Here is a 22,430-nt window from a genome sequence, read left to right as displayed (position 1 = left end):
AAATGGTTAAATACAAGTCAATCCGCGAGACCTTCGATATGTGATTCAGCACTTGATGCCTGTGGCTGAGATGTAGCCCTGGCGGCCTCGGCATGCTGTTCCATGGCCCACCCAAGTGCAATATCGGGGGTAACATGGTTTTCAGCGTATCGCTCGTAATCAGTATTCCGGACGTATGCTATTTTCGCAGCTAAAATCTAGATGAATTGGGTTTCAACAGTAGCACCATGAACAAGAAGAGTGCACCTACAAGGATATCAGAAGTTAGGCCACTAATAGGTGTAGTAACTGATCGAAATTTGTGCATGCGGTATTGGCTTCCGTGTAACCATGCCGAATCTCTCATGTACTGGTATTATGTCAATTTTCTATTCGCCCTTGGTATATAATTTGACGTACATGATACTCGGGTTCATACCGCCATTTCTCACTCCCACGCTCGGATAACAGTCGACCGGGCTTGGGTGCTAAGCTTGCTGCAAGTTCCGGCGAGAGGATTGCCTCCAAGGGATGATCAAATATCTCGTCTACTTCCTCGGGATTGGGCTTGAGATGTTCCAAGAGCGATAAATCACTCAAAAAAGCGATCACGGGCGTCACTGCAAGCTTGTAATACGACACAAATGGAGTCAAGACACCCAAAACATGGACGGCTGAGCTTGGAACGGGTAACCCAATTTCTTCGTTGGCCTCTCTAAGCTTCGAGAGTGCAGCAATGACGTTATTATTTGTATCGAGTTGTTTGAGTTCTTACCGCTGTGGCTACGGGGCTAGCGTCCATCGGATCTGTTTTTCCACCCGGCAATGCTACATCTCCGGGGTGAGATCGCAAATGTTGCGATCTTGTCGTCAACAAAACTCGGAGGTGGCCGTCTCGTATGAATAGAAGGATAACACGGCTGCCGTCTTATTCCTGGGGAACTCGGGACTATATATCACAAAGGGGCAAACCCTGGTCTCAGTGTCCTGAAGCAGCATTATGGCTACTGTGACTTGGTGGTATAGTATCACTCACTACTCTTCAATCGAATATTCCGGCCAATAGTCTTTGAATCTTTTGACAAATGTAGCGCGGGTTCTTCGTTGGGCATAAAGTTGAAATCAGATGATAAGTAGGAGCTTGACATTATCCCCGAGCAAAATAGCACCTCAATTGAACAAGCTATAGAGTTAGAAGGGAGTCAATGGTAAATTCAGATATTTGTGGTGATTGCGCGAGTGACTGACGTCTCGGCTCAGTTGATCATTCTATTCAGCACCAACATGCTTACCTCAGTCATCACCATATCTAATAATCAAGACCCAACCTAGTAGGCAACGTTTTTCCTAATTTACAAGCTTTTTTTTTGAAGCCGAGACTCCCCGAATCTTTCAATTTATCATAATAAAATGGGATATAGGGACATCATAATCCAATCCAGCTGCTCCTTCCTCCGGGGTTATGCAAAGCCGTCTGGCCTATCTTTACCCTCAACTCCCTTTCCCCCTCCGCCGAGAAGTAGCTGTCAGATCTAGGCTGTCCCCATCCTGACGGTGCGTCCAACATGGGACTAGGTAAAAATTGATTGCCCAACGAAATACCCAATGTGTTTGATTTTACTGGACTGGGTAGAGTTGCCGAGCTGCCTGCAACCACGCATGGGAGGAAAGATTCCCCCATCCATTCGTACCAGACCTTTTGAGTGTCACTCAATCTCCACATATAAACATCGAGCTCGGAATTTGAGGGTAGATACAAGGGTTCCTGAGTAATATATAAGCGCTGTATGGTTGCTCGTACATTGGCACTCATACCTTGAATGGGAAAAATATCGGGAACCAACTCAGCATGTTTGGAGATACCTGCTCCATGCGTTCAGGGTGTGTGGTTATTCCCACGTCTTTGTATAAAACGGCCTCGAAATAGCCGGCCAACCCATGCATGAGGCCAGCACAGGGGATGTGAAATGTTAGGTGACATGCCGCATTGTTATGTGTGTTCGTAATTGGTAGTCCTGGTTGTGGCACAATGTTTGAGTTGGTGTTAAGGAATAAGCGAGCAAATTCACTGGTAACTCACCCTGCGGATCTAACACAATCTTCCTGGGGTGTTCAAACGTCCAACAATCTTGGATTTTAGGGCCGCATCGGGGGTGCTTGTCTTCCTCGTCCCCGCTTAACGTATTGATGGCATGTAACATAACTACATACGGCGTTTCAGCGCCTTTGGTCTCCCTCAAGAGACCGCTAGGGTCGTTGTATAGCCTAGATGCAGAGATAGGAGCGAGGTAAGCAGTATAGGAAGCAGGGATTGAGATCCCCTCGGCTTGACCCCACGTGTTAACTTGGATATTGAAGCGCATACATGTAGGTGCTTACGTTTCAACAAGCGCATCGCCCCATCGAGACACTCTGGACTGAGTTCGTTATCCCCAAACGACCCCAACAGTTCGCTAACTAGAATATCAACCGGTTCGGGTAATTGTACGGTTCGCATGTCGCCAAATTTAATATGCACAAAGTCAGGCCATTCACGGGCTTTGCGACCTTGGAGCCTGTGTTTGATCAACAACGGAGTTTTGCAGTATGCAGAAAAGACATACGTTACGAAGGCACTTGGATTCTTCTCGATGGCATAGATACGTGCATCTCGTCCCGATCTCTCCACTGCACGGATACAGTTGGAAACGATTGGGCCCCTCCCTGCACCAGCAACGCAAATGATCCTAGAGATAGGTCAGACGATTTTTTAGACCAAGCAATAACGCACGTTGTTGATTCCGGGCTTTGATCCAATAACGCCCGGTAAACTGCCTGGCGGATTATATGGGTAGCATGAATAGCAACATATGTACTTTTCACATACCTGCTCGTATTGCCGATATTTGACCGGGTCTTTTTCGAAGACCTCGTATGTCATGCTCGCAAGGTTGTCCATTAGGGGCTATTCCAAGTCAGCAATCTATTAAGGAATTAAAGTCTCAGAGCTCACCTGCAGCGGCGCTTGCAGATAATCCTCATACCCGCGTCCAAAGCTCTCAACGGTTAGACCATCAGGTGCATCTCTAGCTACGTTGAATGGGCTTGTTTTTTCCAAGTGCCTCACATATTGGATATATGCAAGTTCCCCGCCTAAATTGTGTAGGCTGGCTTGCGTTTTGGATAAAATGATGTTGGGGCGATTCTAACCCGGAAAAAGTGAGTCCGGACCCATTGATCTTGACGATCTTTTATGTTACCTTGAAAAGATCCCGCAAGAATCCCTGCGTGAGTTTTGGTAAAACAGGATAGCCTTTTCCGTTGGGAATAAATGTGGTGGCGGGCAGTATCAAATGCTGAACATGCTCCGCACTCCAGCGGGCAAGCACTCCTGAAGAAGCGGGGAGGGCAGGAGTTAAATCGAGAGCTAGCAGAAAACGTGTTTGATCGGTGCTTAGTGCTTTAAAAAAGATTTGGAACACATACCGACGGATACTCGTTGAGTAGGGCCACAGACCATCCTGATAGTATTCCACATTTGCCAGGTTGCGCTTAATTCATCTTCATAGTCACTCACTCCCTTTGCTGCATTCCCGTCTTCGGGCGGAATATCGCATACCGGAATACGGACAGAAAGCGACATATACGGGGAGACAGCAGAGGATGTGAGGCAATCCTTGACAGCGCGCGCATACGTGGTTATCTCTTGGCCCCTCCTTGGAGGTGGTAAAATAACGTTTGATATTCCCAAGTATGAGGCATACTGGAGCTCTTGTCTAAGTGCCTAAAAAAGTTATTAGAAATAGATCTCAGATATATTTATAGTACCTACTATTTCAGAGTCATATCGAACACCTTCGATTTGAGAATCTAACTCCAGCCAGTCGGAAATAAAACCAATGACATGTTCGGCTTGATCTGGGGGCCGTAGTGTATATTCTAAGGTTTGTTTTCACTAACAGATAATAGCGGGCTTACCATTCCGCATGATATTGACTTCGTCGCGCTGGAACCCACCCCCAGCTCTCCAGAGCTCTGCTTCCATCTCTATTTCTGCATCCTTATGGTCAGAAGGAGCTTTGAACAATCCCGATGCGGTGTTCTCAAGTTTTATCCGCGCTGGAGAGCGTTGTCCCTGAAGCGAATCTGAATAATTTGGTGGGGTCTGGGGACCACTGAGACACATCTTCTGCCAACGAGTCTTCCAGCGCTCATTAGCCAAGGAAATAGAGATGCTATCATAGTTGGCGCTGAGAGCACTGTCGATTTCAGATTGAATATTATCTGAGGGCACGTAGTCGGGTCGAAATTCATTACGAGAACCAGAGAGCCCAACAGTAACAAAGCGAGAGTAAGTCGATCGATTCATTGCATACAGTCGACGGTATGAAAACCGTTTATTGTTTAGGCAGGCGTTTCAATGACCGCAAAAGATCTGCAAGGATGACTATTCGATTTTGATAAGTTCACTCTGAAAGCGCCCAGGACAAATTGTCGCGTCCCAGGTACGAGCTTCAAAGCTTGAATTAGAGGCTTGTCTAACGGCAACAGTGCGGGCGAGTAATAAATGGCGTGGCCGGAACTATTGATAGCTCGAGCTTGGTTTCTACTGGGCTGTCCAAATAGAATGGCTACTGTTGGATAGCCAATGAAATACAACAGGTGGAGGGAGCCAATGTAAACTTCCTGTCCACGTGACCGAGCATGCCACAAACCCTTGTCAAATTATCATTTGTGCAGTCTTGACTTCCACCACACTTCAAACGCCGAGGCCCGTCATAGCAACTCTCCCGACGACCAGGGTGTAATATACGTGACTGTATATGGTACGAGTATCTAGCCTGTGTCCAACACCGAAACTGAGTCAAGTAGTCACGCCAAACATGGCCTCTCCCAGCCACGAGGATCACACCGACCTCGAGTCGCTCTTTGGTGATGGCGAGTACCAGGACGAGGCCGAGAGTGAGCCTCAAGCTACTCAGAAGCGCTCGATGATACAATTTCCTCGGGCTGCTGTCTTATCACAAAACGTGGGGACCATTGCACCCTCTTCGGTCCCTAGCTCAACTGAACACACTCATTCTTCTGGGCGCTTGTCCAGTCATAGCATTTCCCCAGCGATGAGCACAGTCTCAAAGGTCTATTCCCACAATAATAAACGAGACGCGTCGCCGGGTCCCGGTCCACAGACCAAAAGGCGACGCGTTGATATGGGAGGTCGTGCTTCCGTTGATAATCGCAAAAGTATTCTTGGTACGTATTATTCACATCTAACCGAGGCTTTATCACCTTCTGACTGTAAGTCTGTAGAAAACTTAGGGTTGGCGGTAGGAACTACCAATACCTTGACACAAGCAAAATTGAAGTCGGTAGCTGGACTCTTGGCTCCACCAACAAATTTGTCTCGGCATGCGCCTCGAAGCTCGAAAGGAAAGGTCAATCTTCCAGTGCATTCCAACGCGCCCACGATTACTTCAGGAACTGGTACTGCCACAGACCCAGTCATCATTCCGGACGAACCCCCTAGTCAATTGTCATCCACCATACCCCTAGGAGCTACTCGGCGCATCACCCGTTCGCAAGAGGCTCACATATTGCTCAACGCACTACCAGACGACCCTTCCGATGTTCTCACCCAAACCCTGCGGACTATCTTGAAGACACCTACCGCCATTCCTCGTGGCCGAACTAGTATTTCCCGTGACACTGCGGTATATCTAGCCAATGGACGGCTGACTGGTACCCCATTTTTACGTTTATTACGCCACCTGGCTAGCCCAGCTCGAAGCAATAATCCGGCGCTTGGACTGACACTGCTCAAGAAATTAGTCGAAGCAATGCGTGCTACAGAAGATGCGACTTCCAAGTCAGCGTCATCTGCTGCTTCTACCCCCATGCCCGCTACTCCCGATACTCCCACCACTACCACATTCGTTCCGCACGACGGGTCAGGCCTTAATTGCCCTACCGAACAAGTATTTGAACCAAGTCTCTTCTCTGACGTCGAAGCTTCTGCCATGGAGCTGGGTGATCTACCTCCCTCAACAATCACTGAGGTTGACCAAACCGTCCCGATGGATATCGTTATAGACCCGGAATTGCTTGCCCTATCCAGTAATCCGGGCTATCTACAACCCCCAAATGCCTCCCAAAACTTTGACAACTTTGATGTTGATTTGGAAGAGCTATTCCGAGCTTTGCCTTCAGGATCTGACAACACGGCGTCCACCAATGAACCGATGCCCATGCTTGAACCTCTGGCTTCTGATTCTTCCATTGACTGGGGTAGTCTTGCGGGTTTTCCTCTCGAGATCTACTAGCCGGTTGGGCTCCCGAAGAGCAGCTTTTCCCCACAGATCTTATCCAAAGTGGTCAGACTCTCTCGACCCCGATTTCAGGTATACAAGAGCCTGAGCAATCTACTCGTTCGATTTCGGAGCAAGAGCTAAAACAGCAAGCCACTTCGGCTGGAACAGCGCGCATCCCAACTAGAGCCGAGGCGGCCGCCCTGCTGGAACGGGCTCGCGCTCGCAAAAAAGAACTGGAACAAAAGCTCCTTGCGGCAAGACGCCAGCTGTGGGGTTGCAAAATTGAAGCTGGTGTAGAACGGAACGTCCTAGAAGCGTTGAAGAGAGAACGGTAGTAGACGGATTTATTTAGCGTGGGGTTTCTCTTTTCCTGGGCTGATTGGCCTTCACATTATTTGCATCTAGGTACCGCTGCTCATGATTAAATTGTTTCTAAGTTATTTCGCTTGTAATTCATTTGTCTGTACCTCAGCGCTTATGTATCTAGTTTTTTAATGCTTTTATGGTTTCATAACATAAACTCGACGTGAATAGGACCTTGGCTCTGGTCGGAAGGTTAAATGACAGTGTTAACAATGGGAGAGGGGCGAGTGGGAGTCCACACATAAATGATGCTTGATTGCTACCAATTTCCTACACCTGCACCAGACCATGTTCTAGGCTATAGCTGAGGGAGGCTTGTCGGCTTTCAGCGTTCGTTGTCAGCCGCACCGTACGCAACCTCGTGTAATTTCTTTAAGTTAACGCCAATGCTCAATATGATCCATGCATTTTCCGGCATTCATACAAAATAAGAATTATTGTACACTACATCAAGACCAACTTGGGAGAGGCTCGGAATAAATAGGTCCCACACATGTGCATTCTATCTCCCATTTGCTGCATTTTGTACTATTGAATATTTATTCTAGTGACGTGACGAGCTCATATATGCGTAAGGTCAAAAGAACCCAGAATATCGAACTGGATGTCTTGGGTCGCACAGAACTTGGTATCATATAGCCTACGTTTGTTCGTGCAAACAGCGCCGGGCAATGGCACGCATACACATACCTGTTATATCAGAAAATGTGATGCGAATTCAAAGACCGCTCCTGGTAGGAAACGTATTCCATGAGGCTAATTACTACATGCCCCAGTTTCACTGGACGGAACACGCCTGGGCAAACAATACACCATTCGGTTGACTTTATTATTCACCTTTGTTTTTACAATGTAATATTTTAAGTGTTTTACTCAATTGCTGTCTTAATCTCTGCTCCTTCTTTGAAGAGCCGGGAGTAGGGGCATATCTTAACGAGGAATGAGAATAAGAACACGTTGGAGTCGCGTTCAATGAAAGAGATGTCTCACCTCATGCGCTGCTTGCGCTAAAGCTGAATCAGCCCCAATGACGGTCAACTCGACGCCAAGCCCGAAACCAGAGCCTTCAGCATCGCCTATCGAAAATAGTGAGCACCCAAGTACACAGTACATGTGTCCCCTCTCGGGAAATATCAAAACGGACCAAATGAAACTGCAGCTTTGACTTGTACATCGTTTGAAAGCTTGATGTTTTTATTTTTGGCGGCTAGCCGAAGGGCGCCAAGGAAGCAAGCTATGAAGAATAATAAATACACTGAACATAATTGGAATATTCCGGTACTTGCAAGCATATCCCAGGGCGAGAAGCTGTACGAATTAATTACTGGATCAAAATAGTGTCAATCTTTGTAAGCTAAAGTACAAACCTGGTCAGGATTTTTCCCGTTCCCTGTACCGCCCATTTCCTGAGGAACGGCCATATCCAAGGTAAGTGAGCCATCTTCAAGTTCGGTTCTGCCATCCCAGCCTGCGCCAGACGCAATGGCCGTGGCTGTATACTAGAGTCGAGGTCCCGAGGAGGTCAGAAGCTGTAGTATTGTAAACCGTATAGTAGCTACCTTTGTGTTGGCCAGGGATATCACCCCTCGACGTTGGAGGAGCGGGTGGCGGAAGACAGGGACTTTACCGAGCGATCTGAGTACTGGAAACATTGTGCTCCTAGTGTTACGATTAACCTAGTACTTATTTAAATGCCCTGTCTGGTTTGATCTTGGTAGATGTAGAGGTTTGAATGTTCAGTGTCGGGAGAGGGTGTAATTTACTAGCGAGGAATGCCGTGGGCCATGTGTTACTGATCTTATCGACGATATAACCGAGAAAGGCACGTTTCGTGGTTCGACCGCAGAGCTGAACACCGTTGTGTACTTACATGCCCAAGTCAGTAGCATCAATGTATTGTTCTATATGGCCCGGTCAACATGCACGTAACATGGACAGCTGTATGTATACGCGTATAGATTCTATATAAAGGTTAAAAGTTGTGCGTTGGTCACACAACGCTAGGAGCCTCGAGCACTCTGCTAGACGCTCCACGTTTATCAAGCTGAAGCAAGATAACCCGAAGTTCAAGATGATGTGAATTAAACTGGGGGCGGTAGAACCCTGATCCGCTTCGTAAATACGATTGCCACGGTAAGGAGCCACTCACGCGACTCACGTGATGGGCCCAAATTGGTCTGGGTCGGTAGGCACGTTAGCGCTGAGACAGGGGCTTGACCTAATTTCTACAGACAACGTCATTCATCACCTGGTTCGACCGACGACAGCTCTAGGTCTGCCTTTGATTCGAGCGGGCAACTGGGCAGACCCGGGATTGGTATTTGATTCAGACGATTGAAGATGCCTGCAATACAGCCTGGACGTCAACAAATGATGAATGCTGGTCCTCACCATGCGAAACTTAGAGTAACCGCCCATGTGGCGTCGTCCTTTTATGTCGCTGGCTCAGAAATTGCTGGGAAAATGGATCTTGAATGCAGAACAGAGAGGGGGCTGGCGCTGGGAACACTCATGGTTGAGCTCATGGCCTATCAAGGTGTGTTTAACGTACAGATATTATGCATATGAAATGTTTACTCGCACCATTCTTCAGAAATCAACTCAAGGGATCATGCAGCTACTTCGACATTTATTCATACCCGTAGAATCTTCCAGGGCCAGGTCTACCTCCTTCGAATGCGGTGTTGCCAGAGGATGGAAAAGGGACATTCCAGCTCATCACTTCCCAGCTCGTCGTGGCATCACCACGTTCTTTTTCCGGTTTCCGTTACCTTTAACATCGCCAGCTTCGGTCGACTTTGGATCAGGACTCGCGAAAATTCGATACGAGATTCGAGCTAGTGCCTCTGTTGCCTGGAAAGGAGAGATGCGTTTAGTAACAGACACTCAAGAAGTGCAGGTTGTAGAGAGTGCCGTGCAGGAAGTCGAGTCGGCAGGAACAGTTGTTGGAGAAAGTGGAAAGGTTTGGATGCAGGGCAAGGTGCTGGGAGGCGCCGTGATCGCAGGACAAACGTGTTGCATCGAGCTCCACGTAAAAAACCATTCACCAAGAAAGGTGCGGATTGCTTATACCAAGCAAAACGTCCATTAACTTTCTACCGAGTAGACAGCTGGGGTCAACGTGACTCTCCAGCGCATGCTCCACCTGGATAACCCACCCCCTCAGCACGCAAACCTGATATTGTCCGACACTCTGGTCACCGCAGCGTTCCACAGTGCTGAGTACTGCTGCCCTCCCGGGCTTGAGGGGGTTGCTAAGCTTGTCGTAAATGTGCCCCGAAATGCCAGGACGGTAAAAGGTGTGTTAATTTTATTATACATATTGGAAAGTTAAACAGAGGCTTTCATAGGTGGCTCGCGAGAAAGCGGCGAGGCTGGTGCGGACAAGACAATTCCCGCATTATTTGACATTCGAGGATCAGTTAGCGTTAGATTGTGCATGGGTGTTGGGGCGTGAGTTACTTCCGAGAGAGTATATCCGCCATGCTGATATTCGACCCGAACAGCAAGGATTTAGTATTGAATCTCCCGGTCGTGATTTCTCACCCATCCGCTTCAGCTCCTGAAGCACAGAGTTTAGGGCTGCCGAACCAAGACCCAGCGTTGTCGAGGGCCAGTTCTCCACATACTCTATACGAACCGCCGCGCTCACCCTTCCCGCCTTCTCAATCACCAGTACAATCTCAACCCACCGGATATTCGTCGTATCCCCTGGCAGCATCTCCCACATTGCCGTACACGCAATTATATTTTCCGCCCCCATCTCCTCAAATACCCCATATCTTGAGTCAGTTTCCGGCACCCCCTACCTCTCCTGGCTTACCCATATCTCCAATTCTACCAATGTCACCCATGCATCCTATGTCGCCCGTGCATCCTATGTCACCGGTGCACCCCATGTCGCCTGTACACCCCATGTCGCCCGCCTTGTCTATACCACCCGGCCCTTCAATGTCTCCCAGCCCATCTACAACGCCCGCCCCGGGCTATCCTCGCACAACGTCCCCAGTGCATGCCTACCAGAATCACCCCCACCTCCAGCAACCCGAGGTGTACTCCCCCCCGAGGTCACCGCTACCCTCAACTGCCCCTAAATCTCCTCAGTCTCCTCGCAGGGCGTTGCCCCAACCTCCGCAACGAAAGCCCCAATCGAAACCTAGAGAGTCTATGTCCAACGTACCACCACCTCTACCGCCCCGCCCTACTAGCGCAGAGCCTCACATCCATGAAGTCGGTGTTAATTTACCTCCTAATGGTGGTCCTCTATCCCCTGCGGCAGGCCGCATACAGGCAGCTGCCGAAGTCCCAGACCCGGTGGAAGGTAAAGGGACGCGAGCATCGCGTGTATCGGAGCACCTGAAGATGTCGTCCCGAACGCGTTCTGTGTCTCCTACCGGGCGCCGATTCCCAGGTCCTCCAAGCCACCCTGCTTCAGCCGAGATGCCAGTTCCGGAATCTATTGCAGACACCGAGCTGGGTATCCTTAGTCCACAATTGGCGAAATCGCCACTTCCCGGGGCCGTGCTCCGCGGCAAAAATGCTGATCACGGTGCAGTAATAGGTCAGATCCAAGGCTCAGAACCGATAGCAGTGGAGAATGAGGTGGAAAAATCCGGGATCAAAGGCGCAAGGGAAGCCCGGCGCGTCAGTAGAAAATCGCCCGAGCGTTCTCCTAGGAAATCCGAACAGCAATCTCAGCCGCCACCAGGTCCTCGAGGGGGTAGAGAGAACCGCAGTCCAGGAAGAGCATTGCCCCAACCTCCGGTCCGCGTTGAAAACGGGCCAAAGGATGCTCCTGCAACTCCAACTCCGGCGCCATCGACTGAAAGGCCTCCAACCTCTCCTAGAAAGAAGCTTCCCCATAGCGCTAGTGCTCCCACAGTGACACCCAGTACGAGCCGTCCACCTCCCCCAGTATTTAACCCACTTCAGCCCATGTCGACTGGGTTGACTGCCCTGGAACGGCGTCTGACGATTAGACCAGAACAGTCGCCTCTTCCACCCACCTCACCCACCCGAAAGCCGGTACAGGAACCAGAGCAATCAATACCGGTCCAGAAAGAAGAGCCTACTATTGACTGGGGGGAGATTGCGCGGATAGGGAAGCTCAAATCCTTTGCGGCTGCCCATAGAAACCTATTATACCTGCTTTCGCTGTGCCAGAAATACCTGCTGCTAGTTTTGAGAAGCCGAAACCTCCGATTGTTCGTAAACCTGTCCCATCTGTGGACGGAAACGAGGATCTTCCTATTTTACCAGAGCGTAAGACACCAGCAAGTTCTCGTCCGCCCTCTCCACGCGGTGATCCTATTCCAGTTGCCGAAGCTAAACCGCTGGTGCGGTATGAGCTAACAGATGGACCTATGCCCAAGGTTGTTACTGACTTGGGCACTGTGGGACCGCCGACAAGCACTATTCAATCGCCAGTTCGATCGCCTTCTAGACCATCTGCCCAGTTGCATGGGAAACCTTCCACACGACCACCCAGCTATTCTGTTGTTCAACCGCCTCAGGAACCCCATAACAAGTCGCCAGGTACTTCTTCGCGGTCCAGGCCTGGATCGCTCCCACCTTCGACTCAGCCCATCTCTCCTGTGCAGATATCTTCGCCTGAACCTGATCCGCCTTCTCCGCATACATCTAGTCCGCATATTTCCCAAGCTAAACCTTTGGTGCGATATGAGCTATCGGATAATCCAATGCCCAAGGCTTCGCCTCAGCCAGGAACGCCAAAGATAGCAGAGACTACCCAATTACCTTCTCAGCCATCTGTCCAGGCAAATCGAGCCCCCACGCAACGAGCAAGCGCCCCTTCCCGGCCATTACCAGATTACTTCTCCCAAGCGACATCGACTCCTCTACAGTCGAGGCCCACATCACGCCCTGCATCGGTTGAAGCGACTTCCAGTCCTATCACTGAATCAAAGCCGTTGGTGCGGTATGAACTTACAGACAATCCAATGCCCAAGGCTGCTCCTCGACCCAAAGCACCTGAACCTGCGCCAGCTCCTGCCCGGGCGCTTGTGCAAGCTCCTGCTCGACAGCCGAATGCCCCGGCCACCCCGTGGCCAATTCCAGCGAGTCGGCCTCAACCAGCGACTGCACCTCCTCAACCCCAGGTGCAAGGAGGGACCCGTCACCCTCCATTCACAACCGTATCGACCCCTGTTATTGAAACTCAGCCCTTGGGCCCTTCTGAACTTCCGTATGAACCTATAACTCTCATACCAGCTGAACCAGAGGTGCCGAATGTCACAAGGGATGTTCCTCAGTCGCCTGTTCGCTCACCTCGGAAACCGGTCGAGCCCACTCCGTTTCCTCAGGAAGAGCCTAGCCAAGCATCTGCTTCGCCTACTCGTCCAAAGCCATTGGCACCAGCAACGTCGCCGATGGTTCCCAACCATGTACCTCGGTATCAACTGTCTGACGGCCCGGTTTCTAAACCTGCAGTACGCTATCAACTTACGGACCCTCCGGTCTCCAAGCCCTCAACAGCTGGTCCTTCTCCTATCCCTACGTCGGGGCCCGAAGCCATTCTTACGAGCCATAGAGCCAACCTGAGACCGGTTTCCTCTACGAAGCCACCACCACAACCCAAGGCTCGGCCCCGTACTCCACCTTCTCCCATACCAGCTGCGTCGGTCCCTCTACCCCAGTCTCCAGTAAAACCAATCGCACCATCGAGACCAATAGCTGCGCCTAGGCCCCCGCCTCCGCCATTCCCTCGCTCCGGAGATCGTATAGTTGACCACCTACCACCCATGCAAGCTCAGCCATCCTCTCCCAAACGCCAGGATCCTGGTCCTCGAAGACCTCATCCCAAGGAATCCCAGACTCGGCCAATTGTTCCTATCGAGAGCGACGTATTTGGAGGTGAACAGCGGAGGGCATCGGATCCTCAGAGGGCTGGCGGCGAATCTCAGGCTGCTCAAAAGGCGAAGTATTTTGAATCACTTGCTGTAATGAAGAGGAATGACTCTTCCGAGAAACCTACGGTTTCTCCTCAAAAAACTCGTCAAATTCTCCAGCCTCAACAGGCCAACACGCACAAGCCGATTGTGGGAACCCGCCATGCACAAGCGCAGATTCGGTCGCTTCCAACCCAACCCCAGTCGCCTCCTAGGATGACTCCGGTCCGGACCGTTCACTCTCCTGTAGAAATCCTTGCACCTCGTCCTATTCCTTCTCCTCAGGCATCACCTATATTGAATCGGAACTTACCTTTGAGGTCACCTTCCCCTGTATTCACGGCAAATCCTGTCCCTCCCACCCTCCCCACCGCTCGATCATTGATTCCTATCACAAGCTCAGGTTTTGAAGTTCCAGTGATACTTCCTGGACGTGATGCTCGAGAACGGGCAGATGCTGCCCTTCGGGAAGCCGAATTATTCAGACTGAAGCGGGAGGCTATCACACGGGTACCGATGTGGCTCGGTAATGAGTACACTCCACAAGCGCCGCCACCTACGAGAGTAATCCGCTCATCCGACATGAATGGATTGCCCCTTCAGTCGTATTGGGATGTCCAACTTTCAACTCACGAAGAGCCTACTATGGTGAGCATCTTTCTTTAAATCTCATCATCGAGATGCTGAAACTAGAGACAGGAGGAGCTGCTTTCGCGAGAGTCAACCCCAGTGGGCCGAGTAGCCTATGACCCCCAGCTGAAGCATCCCCGACCTAGACCGGTTTCTTCTAGACCCCCTGCGCTAATGCCTAGCGATAGGGAGTTGATAGACAAACACAATATTCAACAATCTGCTCGAGGAGGACGAGGAGGCCAAGTGACTTCTGTAACATCCATATGGGAGAACGGAAAAGACGGTTCCACCGCTGCTCCTGCTTCCGAACGGAAACATCAGGCAAAGAGATACACAGCACCAATGGGGATGTTTGGAATTACGGCTAAAGGTGTTTCGCCAAGCGAAGGGACAAGCACTGGCATGATCAAATCTACATCGGTCCCAGCAATGATCCACACAGGTCAAGCAGTTCCCATACTATCTTCCACCGCCTCTCTTGCTCGTCCCGTAGGTTCCTCGGGAAACCGAACCCGTATGATGTCGTTTGCGCCATCTATCCCCGAGTCACAATCTGACGACGCTTTGGTACGAAAGGCGAGTCAAACTTCGGATAATATCCCGGTTGGACAAGCAAAATTGAAGGAATTGATTGGAAAGTACCAGTCATGATCTATCGCTACATTGACTATTTATTAGAGATGCATTTGTTTTCCTCGGGTTTCTTTTTTCTGGGTTTCTCGCCGGGCCTGATAGTTAGCAATATTTTGTTTTAGTAATCCATTTGTTGTATTGTTATCACGACATGAACATGGTTTAGAGCTACATCAGTATGTTTGCAATGATACATCGCAATAGTTTACATTATCAAGTAGTGCATGCGCTATATTGCGGCCTTTCCAGCGGTCTAGTAGGATGTGGGTGTTAGAATGAGACTGCTTTATAACGATTATCACGACCACTTACCTCAATAGGTAGGAACAGCATCAATAACGAAGTAACCAAAAAGAGCGATGCGGCCACAAAGAGTGGTGCATTCGAGGTAAGATCCCCATAGGTTGCGACTAAACTCAGATCAACATGGGCAAATTTTTAATTTAAAAGCATGCAAGCTCACTGATCGGTGCCATTAAACCTGTAATACGATTGATTGCCGAGCAGATGGCATCGCCCGTGCCACGATGGGGAGCAGGGAATACCTCAGGGGTATACGCATACAACTACGAAAATGAGTGCCAATATTGCACCGGTCATGAAGTGCACTTACTACTCCGTACATCGCATTTTGAGTCAATGTACTTGCACAATTAAATCCAAGGACCCCAGCTTCATTCTGAATATACACAAGTCAGTTACGCTCTTTGATAAAAAAACAATAGATCAACTTTAGCTTGGGTGAAGAGGAACAAGAAGACACCCGTCAGGCAAGTCGAAATTGCCATGGCGAATTTTCGCCCACCAAACGACCATTTACCACTACCGCGTGTCCAGTCAACCATAATGCACTAAAGACAGGACAAATTAATTTCAATGGTTATATGCGCGGTATCAACTTACAGCAATGATAGACCCAGGGATACCACTATTGGTAACGACAGGATTAATAAACTAGGCACTGAGCGGGCACTGAGTAAGACCTACAGAACGGATACAATGCTATAATTTCGGTAGGTCTCGTCGATAGTCCCCGACCCTTGAGAAACTGAACGTTGGTTAAGATATATAGGGAGGAATGCATTGTATAGAGGGTATGCGAGACCAATCAGGGCCCAACAAGCAATAGTCAAAGATCTTTTCTCGAGGTTAGTATAATGCGCAAGAGTAACAGAAAGAGACGCACGTGTTCAACGCAAGTGTTGGCGTTGAGAAAAGAGGCTAGCAGAATCTATTGGTGAACTATGTCACGCCTTGCTATCATAGCACACCCATACCTTGACGTGTGAAAGATCGAATCCCTTCAGAGCGTGTACAAAAGCGCCAGCGCCAGTACGGCTCGTAGCCAATTGCTCTGAACTTCCATAGCGGTCGTTAACAGCTTGGAATTGCTCAAGAGTTAACGTGATAGTGCGGCTGTTTCGCCTTGCAACATATTGAAGTACCTGTTAGGGAAGTCAGCCCGGGTGTCTCTTTCTTCTAGGCGAAGCGGACTTACTTCAATAGCTTCTTGATCACGACCTTTAGCCAGCAAATATTTAGGGGATTCCTGTAGGTTGAAAATAGCGTAGCGAGCCAAGAACATCAGGAAGGTCATGGCCCCTAGGGTGTAGCTTCGGCAATATTTAACACCTTGTTCTCAACACAGTAAGGTTGCACTTACAATGTGTAACGCCATCCTTGGTTCTCATTGACTGGGCATGGCTGCGATGTATCGTTGGTGCAAGAATAGCGTGAAATAAACCCCCAAGCAATGAGTGAGGCAGTGAGTTGCCCGAAAGACCACCATGCTGAGAGTAGGGTCAGGAGCCACTGGTGAGATCCTGGAATGAACTCTAAGAACAATGCTCCGTCTACAGGAAGGCTATCAGAATGAAGTATTAGCATATCTCTTGGGGATCTATTTCGTTCTGGTCTTACTTTCCTCCAATACCAAAACCTGTTCACCAGAGCGGTGAGCGCACACGTATCATTCAATAGCAATGAGGCTCACCAAGGCACGCAACAAGGGAGCCTAGAGTCACGAAGTTATGCGAGCCTCCGGCAGCGATGCCGAACACACCAGATAAGAACAGAGTAATCTACGCAGAATGGTAGGCAACTTGGTCAGACTCCACATCAGTGTGCATACTCGTCAGTGAGACTCACGTTCCAAGAAAGTCGACGGCCGATAATGTCGGCGAGAATACCCTTGAAACAAGTCTATCAGGGGTGGAGCCCAATCAACATACCACAACCACTCACCCAAGTTGTAGCCCCCACTATGAGACCGACGTACAGAGACAAGGTCGCAAACGCGATGTGTTCCTTAGTTCTGATGTCAGATTCTTATCTCATAGTTAACTCGCGTGGTCGCTTACTGGCTGCATCTCTCGTTCTATCGAAGGAAGAATGATCGCAACTCCCTGTAACCAGATATCTGTCATCCGGATGGGTCAACCTATTCCAGCCTGTTGAAATGCAAAACACTCACTATCGGCCATCCAACCAAAACCAGATAAGAGAAAGAGCTCCCATTGGTATCTTCCCATGCCAATTCTGGAAGGGTCACATGTGAGTAGGCAGACTGAAACATACAGTCATGCAACATACTCGTTCTGAAGGCATTGGTTTACTGTGAGGTAGCAATTAACACATCGATTGATATGTAGGCCAGTATCAATTTACACTTACCAAGTTCGCTTTTGGTATCGTATATCCTGTCCACAGAATCATCTTCAGTTCGACGTTCGACCGACAGAACCTCTGGCTCCGATATAGGGGAACCTTTCTTTTCCGTGTCTACAGAGCCAGACATAACGAAAATGCTGGAATGTAAAATGGGAGGGAGTGGATGAGCGAATATGGGGGGAATCCAAAGAATGGGCCGTATTTGAATGAGTTGGGGCCCCGGTAGCTTAAGGAAGTTAGCCCTACCAGCAGAAGCAGGTATATTTTGCCCGTTAAAGCTTCGCTAAGCTCCTTGTGTCGAAAAGATAAGTTGTTGGCTTGAAAGATAGCTTGGATTTTTCGGTCGACTGATAAGAAACCAGGTGGAGGGGAGCAGAATGAGGTAAGAAACACTTCTCGTCCGTTCCGAGACCAAAACAGAGTGTCTATTATATACGCCCATAGTTTTGAACCCCTCGGCAGTATTTCTTCGCATTCGATATACTTTATGCCCATGTGATCTATACTCATTTCGAATCTCTCACATCAAGGGGCAAGTCGGCGGAGCGACGTATACAATGATGTCATTACGTCGGTTCCGACCCATGCTTCTAATAGCGACAAGTCCGTGTCCATCTCGAATTACAAGCAAGATAAGTTATTGGAAGGTCTAGGTCTGCTCAGAGGCTCTGCAGCATCGCAACATGCGTATCTCGCCGTCGAACCAGATCATCATGAGACATTAAGTTCTTGATTTCTGACTCGACCTAGGGATGAGAGGTTTGATTCAGTACATGATCGAACCCATTGAGTGATGAAATTCATGCTCCGACTGACTTTCATAAGCCTATCCGCCTGCCACATGCGTGCCGTCATCCCCTCCAGGTATTGGTATAGTCCTGATGCGGAATCACAAGCGAGCAAGTCGGGTTCGTTTATTCGTATGATCGCCAAGCCAATGCGAAACAGGGCATCGAGCTTATCGGCAAAAATGAGGTCCCAAACCCGAAAGAGCGTCTGTCATGCCGGCTTGTGATCAAGGGGTGGGAAACATGACGGCATAGGACACCTACCTCAACAGGAAGACAATCCGTATACATTGAAAGGAACCAAGAAAAGCAAATTGCAGGAAGATCAACACCCATGTCGAGTAAATGATTGTACACTCTTGGGTGATGAATCTCAACGTAATCTAGCAACACGAGCGGACAGGCACGGGAGCTGGTGAGCGATCCCGAGAAGAACTCAGGTGGTAAGAATTTCTCAATTATGCAGGTTAGAACCCAGAATGCGTCTTCTTCGTTCGGGAAGACGAGGAGGAGAGTAGACGCGATTAGATTCATACCCTAGGCGAGAAGTTAATGGCCGACCACTTAGAATTGTGGGATTCCTCGCACCTGGCAGTACCCGATATCAGGATTTCTCCTTTTTATTACTTTCTTGGTCAACCAGTATTAGGATATTAACTAAACTGAGCTACTCACCAACTGTATGCTTGAAGCACTCTCCTTAGCTTGGCCACCCCTACACCATCCCCACCAAAGAAAACGTTCAGTGGCATTGTCCTAACCACATCTTTTTCGATTTCCTTCAAAGCTGGGTTCTCTTCGCCTTCGTGGTTCCTCAAAAGATCCTGAAATACCCCAGGTTCACGAACCTCTGCCGCACCGGCACATTCGCTCCACTAGATTTTCAAATGTCAGCGCAGAGCCGCCGGTAAAACATTAGAGCCGAAGCCTACCACTTTGTCCCTGTATATCAAGGGAATCCCTCCTCTGACAAGCCTAGCAAACTCTTTTGCACTCGCAGCATCCATTCGATCAATACCGACTATGCCCATCCCCCAATCTTTCTCTTCGTCGCTATCTCTCTCGTTATCCGCAGACATGAATGAGAGTAGATTGGGTGTCTGCGTCTCTTCTTCAAAAACGCGTTCCATTCGACTGTTTGAGATGACTGTTGTTCATCGTGAAGAGACCGGAGTTGATCAAGCAATGCACCAACTGTGGACGTGGATAAAGAGCCGGTCGAAACAGCAACAGAAGCGGTCGTACTGTCCGCTGTAGCCGGAGTTGTATCTGCAGTGACAATAGGCGCCGCTCTCGGGAGTGTGTTCATCGTTGGGGACCGCTTCGTGCCCACTGGCTTTGATTTGCTAGATGAGGCACTTGATTTGAGAGCAGCATTATCATCCAAATAGTCGCTACTGGTCATACTGGTACTCGGATCTGCGCTTTCAAGGAGAACGTCTACTTTATCGGGGGATTCCAATTCGGGTTTAATCACTTTCACATTCTCGTCTTCCCTTTCTTGAACCTTCATCCCAGTCAAACAGGCAGGCGCAGAACTACTGGCATCCCTCGCGCGTTGAAGAAGTCGCACATCATATGCATTGACGCCGTAGATGAACCCATACCGGTCTGTCATGCCCAACCGCCGCTGTGCCTGCAGTTTCTTGTTGGCTTCTTCGTCCCCTTCTCCCTCAAACTCGCTACCCCTTGTAAACCGGGACGCTAGCTGGGGTTTGAAGTCGGGCGATGTAAGACGAGAAGATGTATATGCGCGCGAAAGGAACTGAGTGGGTGGTTGAAGTTGGACAGGGACAATAGAATTGAGTTCAACTGTTCCGCGGCCTTTCTTGGTGCCCCCTGTGCCAGCATTGGGTGCGGCAGGGGGTTGTGTGGCCGAACCAGCAACGGGGTTTGTGTTTGTGTTTGATGATAATGGGTTGGCAGGATTCGGAGTGGTCGTGACGGGAGACTGTCCAGAACGGTTTGAGCGAGGGAATGCGCTCAAAATTGGGGTGCTGAGAGCTGCGACTGCCATTGGAGCTAAGCTCCTGAACTTCGACCCTACACCACCTCCACTAGTTCCTGCCTTATTGCTAGTTTTGAGTTCTTGTATAGCCAGGGCGCGACCCAGACTCGCAGTTGCCGACTGGTTCGGGTTGTCATCGCTATCTTCGTCGTCCTTGCGAAGATCACCCAAGCCGGCGGCAGGTGTACTGGGCCGTCGAGGGCGGCTTCTACTTCGTTTCCGTTCCAAGCTCTTGCCTTGCTCATGAGCTACAATTTGTTCGTCCTTAACATTTTGAACAAGGGCCATAGCCCCTTTGGCAACTAAATCGCTCGTTTCTTCTCCAGTGTCCACCAGAATGCTCCGTGGATCAGCGGACATAACCCTTGTCGCTTGTACGATTGCATGTAGATGGGTAGGGTGACCGTTTTGTCTAAGATATTGCGCAGGGTGCATCGGGGCCGGCTGTTCAGACGTCGACGTTCGGGGGTCATGTTCGCCAGAGTCCAAAGAGAATGCGGCAATAGAAGGTGCTTTCGTTGAAAAGGTCGTAACTGCAAGCACGGGCGATACTAAGGGGGCTTGGAAAGGTAATGACGTAATTCTGGAGGCGGGGGAACTTGAGTAAGATAAGGTGTCTGCCTCCGTCGGTTCTTCGGCGGATCTTTGAACAGCAGAGGTAGGCGTAATACCAAACGCGTTGAATACGTTTCTTCCTTTTCGTAAAACTCCAGTGACCATTTTAGCAGTCGCGTTGCCTCCATTTCCAGAAGCAACGGATACCACGTCTGCATCTATATCTCCATCGCGGTCGTCGGGCTCTGGTGTGATTGAATTTTTGGGAACGGAGCGGCCGAACCAGCCACCAAGGAATGTTTTACTGCCGCCTGTTTTGTCACTCCGTACGCTGTAACTTGTTGTTGAGCTGGCTGGTGTAAAGCTCGATGCTCGGCTCCGAGATAACTTCGCTTCTGAGGGAGGGATGTCCAGAGGTAATGTGGGCTTGAGTACGGGTGCTTCCCGAGCGGGTGGTGTCCATACTTCTTCCATAGCTTCGGAGAGCGACATTGGTAAAGACTTGAGAATGTGTCAGTTTGTCACGCTAAAAATAAACTCCTGTAATTACCTGAGGAGATTTGCTGGTTGGATGAAGAGTGTTATTCTGAATTGTCTCGGTAGGTTCGAGTCCATAAATAGCTTGCAATAACTGTTGTCCAGTATCTCTTTGACCAGGTTTAAGCTCCTTAACAGCCTGCTCAGCTGCTCGTTTACGTCGTGCCTCTTGTTGCTGCAGCGACTTTCTTGCGCGTTCTAAAGCAGCGGCTTGTTTAACGAGCCTCTCACAAGTAGCGGAAAGTATCCTGATGGTTTCGTGATACGGGTGCTTTGATTCTTCTGATGGTGATTGCACAGATGACAAGCTGGCTATACTGCTTTGTATTTCCTGGTCCGAAAGGGTATGCCAACGAGTGGAGAGGACCAAGCTACTAGTAGGGTCATCGTCACTTTCCACAAGGTTCAGAACGGGGGTTCTAGGTAGTGGAGTGGTGCGTTTGGTCTCCGGTGGGACGGCTGTCTGTGGTGTGTCTAGCTGTTCAGCGCGGACACCAAGATCTACTTTCGGGATGACGTGAATGGGTCTGGGTACATGTATTCGCTCATCCGATGCATTTTTGACACTAGAGTAGTTCGAAGTAGGGCGGCTCAAAACTGCTCGCCGGCGAGTACCAGCAGGTGGCGGATCGTTTGAAAGTGGATGAGAGAAGCTCATCGTCGTCACCAAAGAGTGATCGACGGCACGTGACGTGACTTTTCGATCTCTTCATTCCACCATGTCCACACCAGCTCCCACCCGAGAGGAAAGAAAACGCTGCTGGGAGGCTCGAGATGCCTACTTTGGATGTCTAGACAACATAAAAGTGATTCAACCTGGCAAAGAAGGCAGTAGCTGTTCGAAAGAGAACAAAAAATACGAGCAATCGTGTCCCACTGTCTGGGTATGTCACTTCTAGCCCGAGTGATACAATACTTACCATCGCACAGGTCGAGTATTTTAACAAACAAAGAGTCCTTGCCGAAAGGCAAAGAGCGACTCTCGAAGCGGCTGAAAGGCAGAACGCAGCCCGTCAGGCTAGGAAATGATTCACCGGGTGGTCGTATATGCGCAATCCAGTGTCAGTGA

At 49.5% G+C, this 22,430-nt stretch overlaps 7 protein-coding genes across 7 annotated transcripts; 3 read left to right on the top strand and 4 right to left on the bottom strand.

Annotated features, from left to right (window-relative positions):
* Window positions 1-17: 17 nt before the first annotated feature.
* On the bottom strand, window positions 18-4,327 carry RhiXN_02969 (protein arginine N-methyltransferase 5; the record flags this gene model as incomplete). The annotated part of the gene is made up of 14 exons (XM_043322786.1): window positions 18-197; window positions 251-349; window positions 400-699; window positions 755-807; window positions 2,060-2,305; window positions 2,359-2,534; window positions 2,583-2,705; window positions 2,750-2,793; window positions 2,846-2,923; window positions 2,972-3,163; window positions 3,219-3,385; window positions 3,445-3,742; window positions 3,791-3,876; window positions 3,937-4,327. 14 exons carry the CDS (start codon window positions 4,325-4,327, stop codon window positions 18-20), a joined length of 2,433 nt encoding a protein of 810 aa, XP_043178282.1.
* Window positions 4,328-4,841: 514 nt separating this feature from the next.
* RhiXN_02968 (uncharacterized protein) lies at window positions 4,842-6,601 on the top strand (the record flags this gene model as incomplete). Its single annotated transcript, XM_043322785.1, has 3 exons — window positions 4,842-5,211; window positions 5,269-6,243; window positions 6,279-6,601. The coding sequence occupies 3 exons, from the start codon at window positions 4,842-4,844 to the stop codon at window positions 6,599-6,601; spliced, it is 1,668 nt and encodes a 555-aa protein (XP_043178281.1).
* Window positions 6,602-7,498: 897 nt separating this feature from the next.
* On the bottom strand, window positions 7,499-8,281 carry RhiXN_02967 (OsmC domain-containing protein; the record flags this gene model as incomplete). The annotated part of the gene is made up of 6 exons (XM_043322784.1): window positions 7,499-7,558; window positions 7,620-7,705; window positions 7,774-7,836; window positions 7,886-7,937; window positions 7,997-8,128; window positions 8,189-8,281. 6 exons carry the CDS (start codon window positions 8,279-8,281, stop codon window positions 7,499-7,501), a joined length of 486 nt encoding a protein of 161 aa, XP_043178280.1.
* A 764-nt stretch (window positions 8,282-9,045) lies between these two features.
* RhiXN_02966 (structural constituent of cell wall) lies at window positions 9,046-14,821 on the top strand (the record flags this gene model as incomplete). Its single annotated transcript, XM_043322783.1, has 7 exons — window positions 9,046-9,165; window positions 9,223-9,684; window positions 9,736-9,928; window positions 9,980-10,082; window positions 10,136-11,654; window positions 11,762-14,185; window positions 14,237-14,821. The coding sequence occupies 7 exons, from the start codon at window positions 9,046-9,048 to the stop codon at window positions 14,819-14,821; spliced, it is 5,406 nt and encodes a 1,801-aa protein (XP_043178279.1).
* A 211-nt stretch (window positions 14,822-15,032) lies between these two features.
* Window positions 15,033-17,600, bottom strand: RhiXN_02965 (major facilitator superfamily transporter; the record flags this gene model as incomplete). Its single annotated transcript, XM_043322782.1, has 19 exons — window positions 15,033-15,056; window positions 15,116-15,213; window positions 15,267-15,369; window positions 15,417-15,482; window positions 15,535-15,654; window positions 15,707-15,731; window positions 15,791-15,940; window positions 15,990-16,024; window positions 16,081-16,248; window positions 16,302-16,416; window positions 16,467-16,667; window positions 16,724-16,742; window positions 16,797-16,884; window positions 16,952-16,993; window positions 17,048-17,110; window positions 17,164-17,222; window positions 17,277-17,341; window positions 17,396-17,417; window positions 17,477-17,600. The coding sequence occupies 19 exons, from the start codon at window positions 17,598-17,600 to the stop codon at window positions 15,033-15,035; spliced, it is 1,587 nt and encodes a 528-aa protein (XP_043178278.1).
* Window positions 17,601-18,132: 532 nt separating this feature from the next.
* RhiXN_02964 (Rab-GTPase-TBC domain protein) lies at window positions 18,133-22,019 on the bottom strand (the record flags this gene model as incomplete). Its single annotated transcript, XM_043322781.1, has 8 exons — window positions 18,133-18,219; window positions 18,290-18,469; window positions 18,526-18,798; window positions 18,850-18,877; window positions 18,937-19,136; window positions 19,194-19,408; window positions 19,453-21,325; window positions 21,375-22,019. 8 exons carry the CDS (start codon window positions 22,017-22,019, stop codon window positions 18,133-18,135), a joined length of 3,501 nt encoding a protein of 1,166 aa, XP_043178277.1.
* A 61-nt stretch (window positions 22,020-22,080) lies between these two features.
* Window positions 22,081-22,390, top strand: RhiXN_02963 (cytochrome C oxidase subunit 6B; the record flags this gene model as incomplete). The annotated part of the gene is made up of 2 exons (XM_043322780.1): window positions 22,081-22,245; window positions 22,292-22,390. 2 exons carry the CDS (start codon window positions 22,081-22,083, stop codon window positions 22,388-22,390), a joined length of 264 nt encoding a protein of 87 aa, XP_043178276.1.
* Window positions 22,391-22,430: the final 40 nt, after the last annotated feature.

The sequence above is a fragment of the Rhizoctonia solani genome, chromosome 3 (genome assembly GCF_016906535.1).
Source record: "Rhizoctonia solani chromosome 3, complete sequence".
NCBI lineage: Eukaryota > Fungi > Basidiomycota > Agaricomycetes > Cantharellales > Ceratobasidiaceae > Rhizoctonia > Rhizoctonia solani.
The sequence above is the reverse complement of the archived record's forward strand: the minus strand, read 5'-3'. Positions and strand labels throughout refer to the sequence as shown.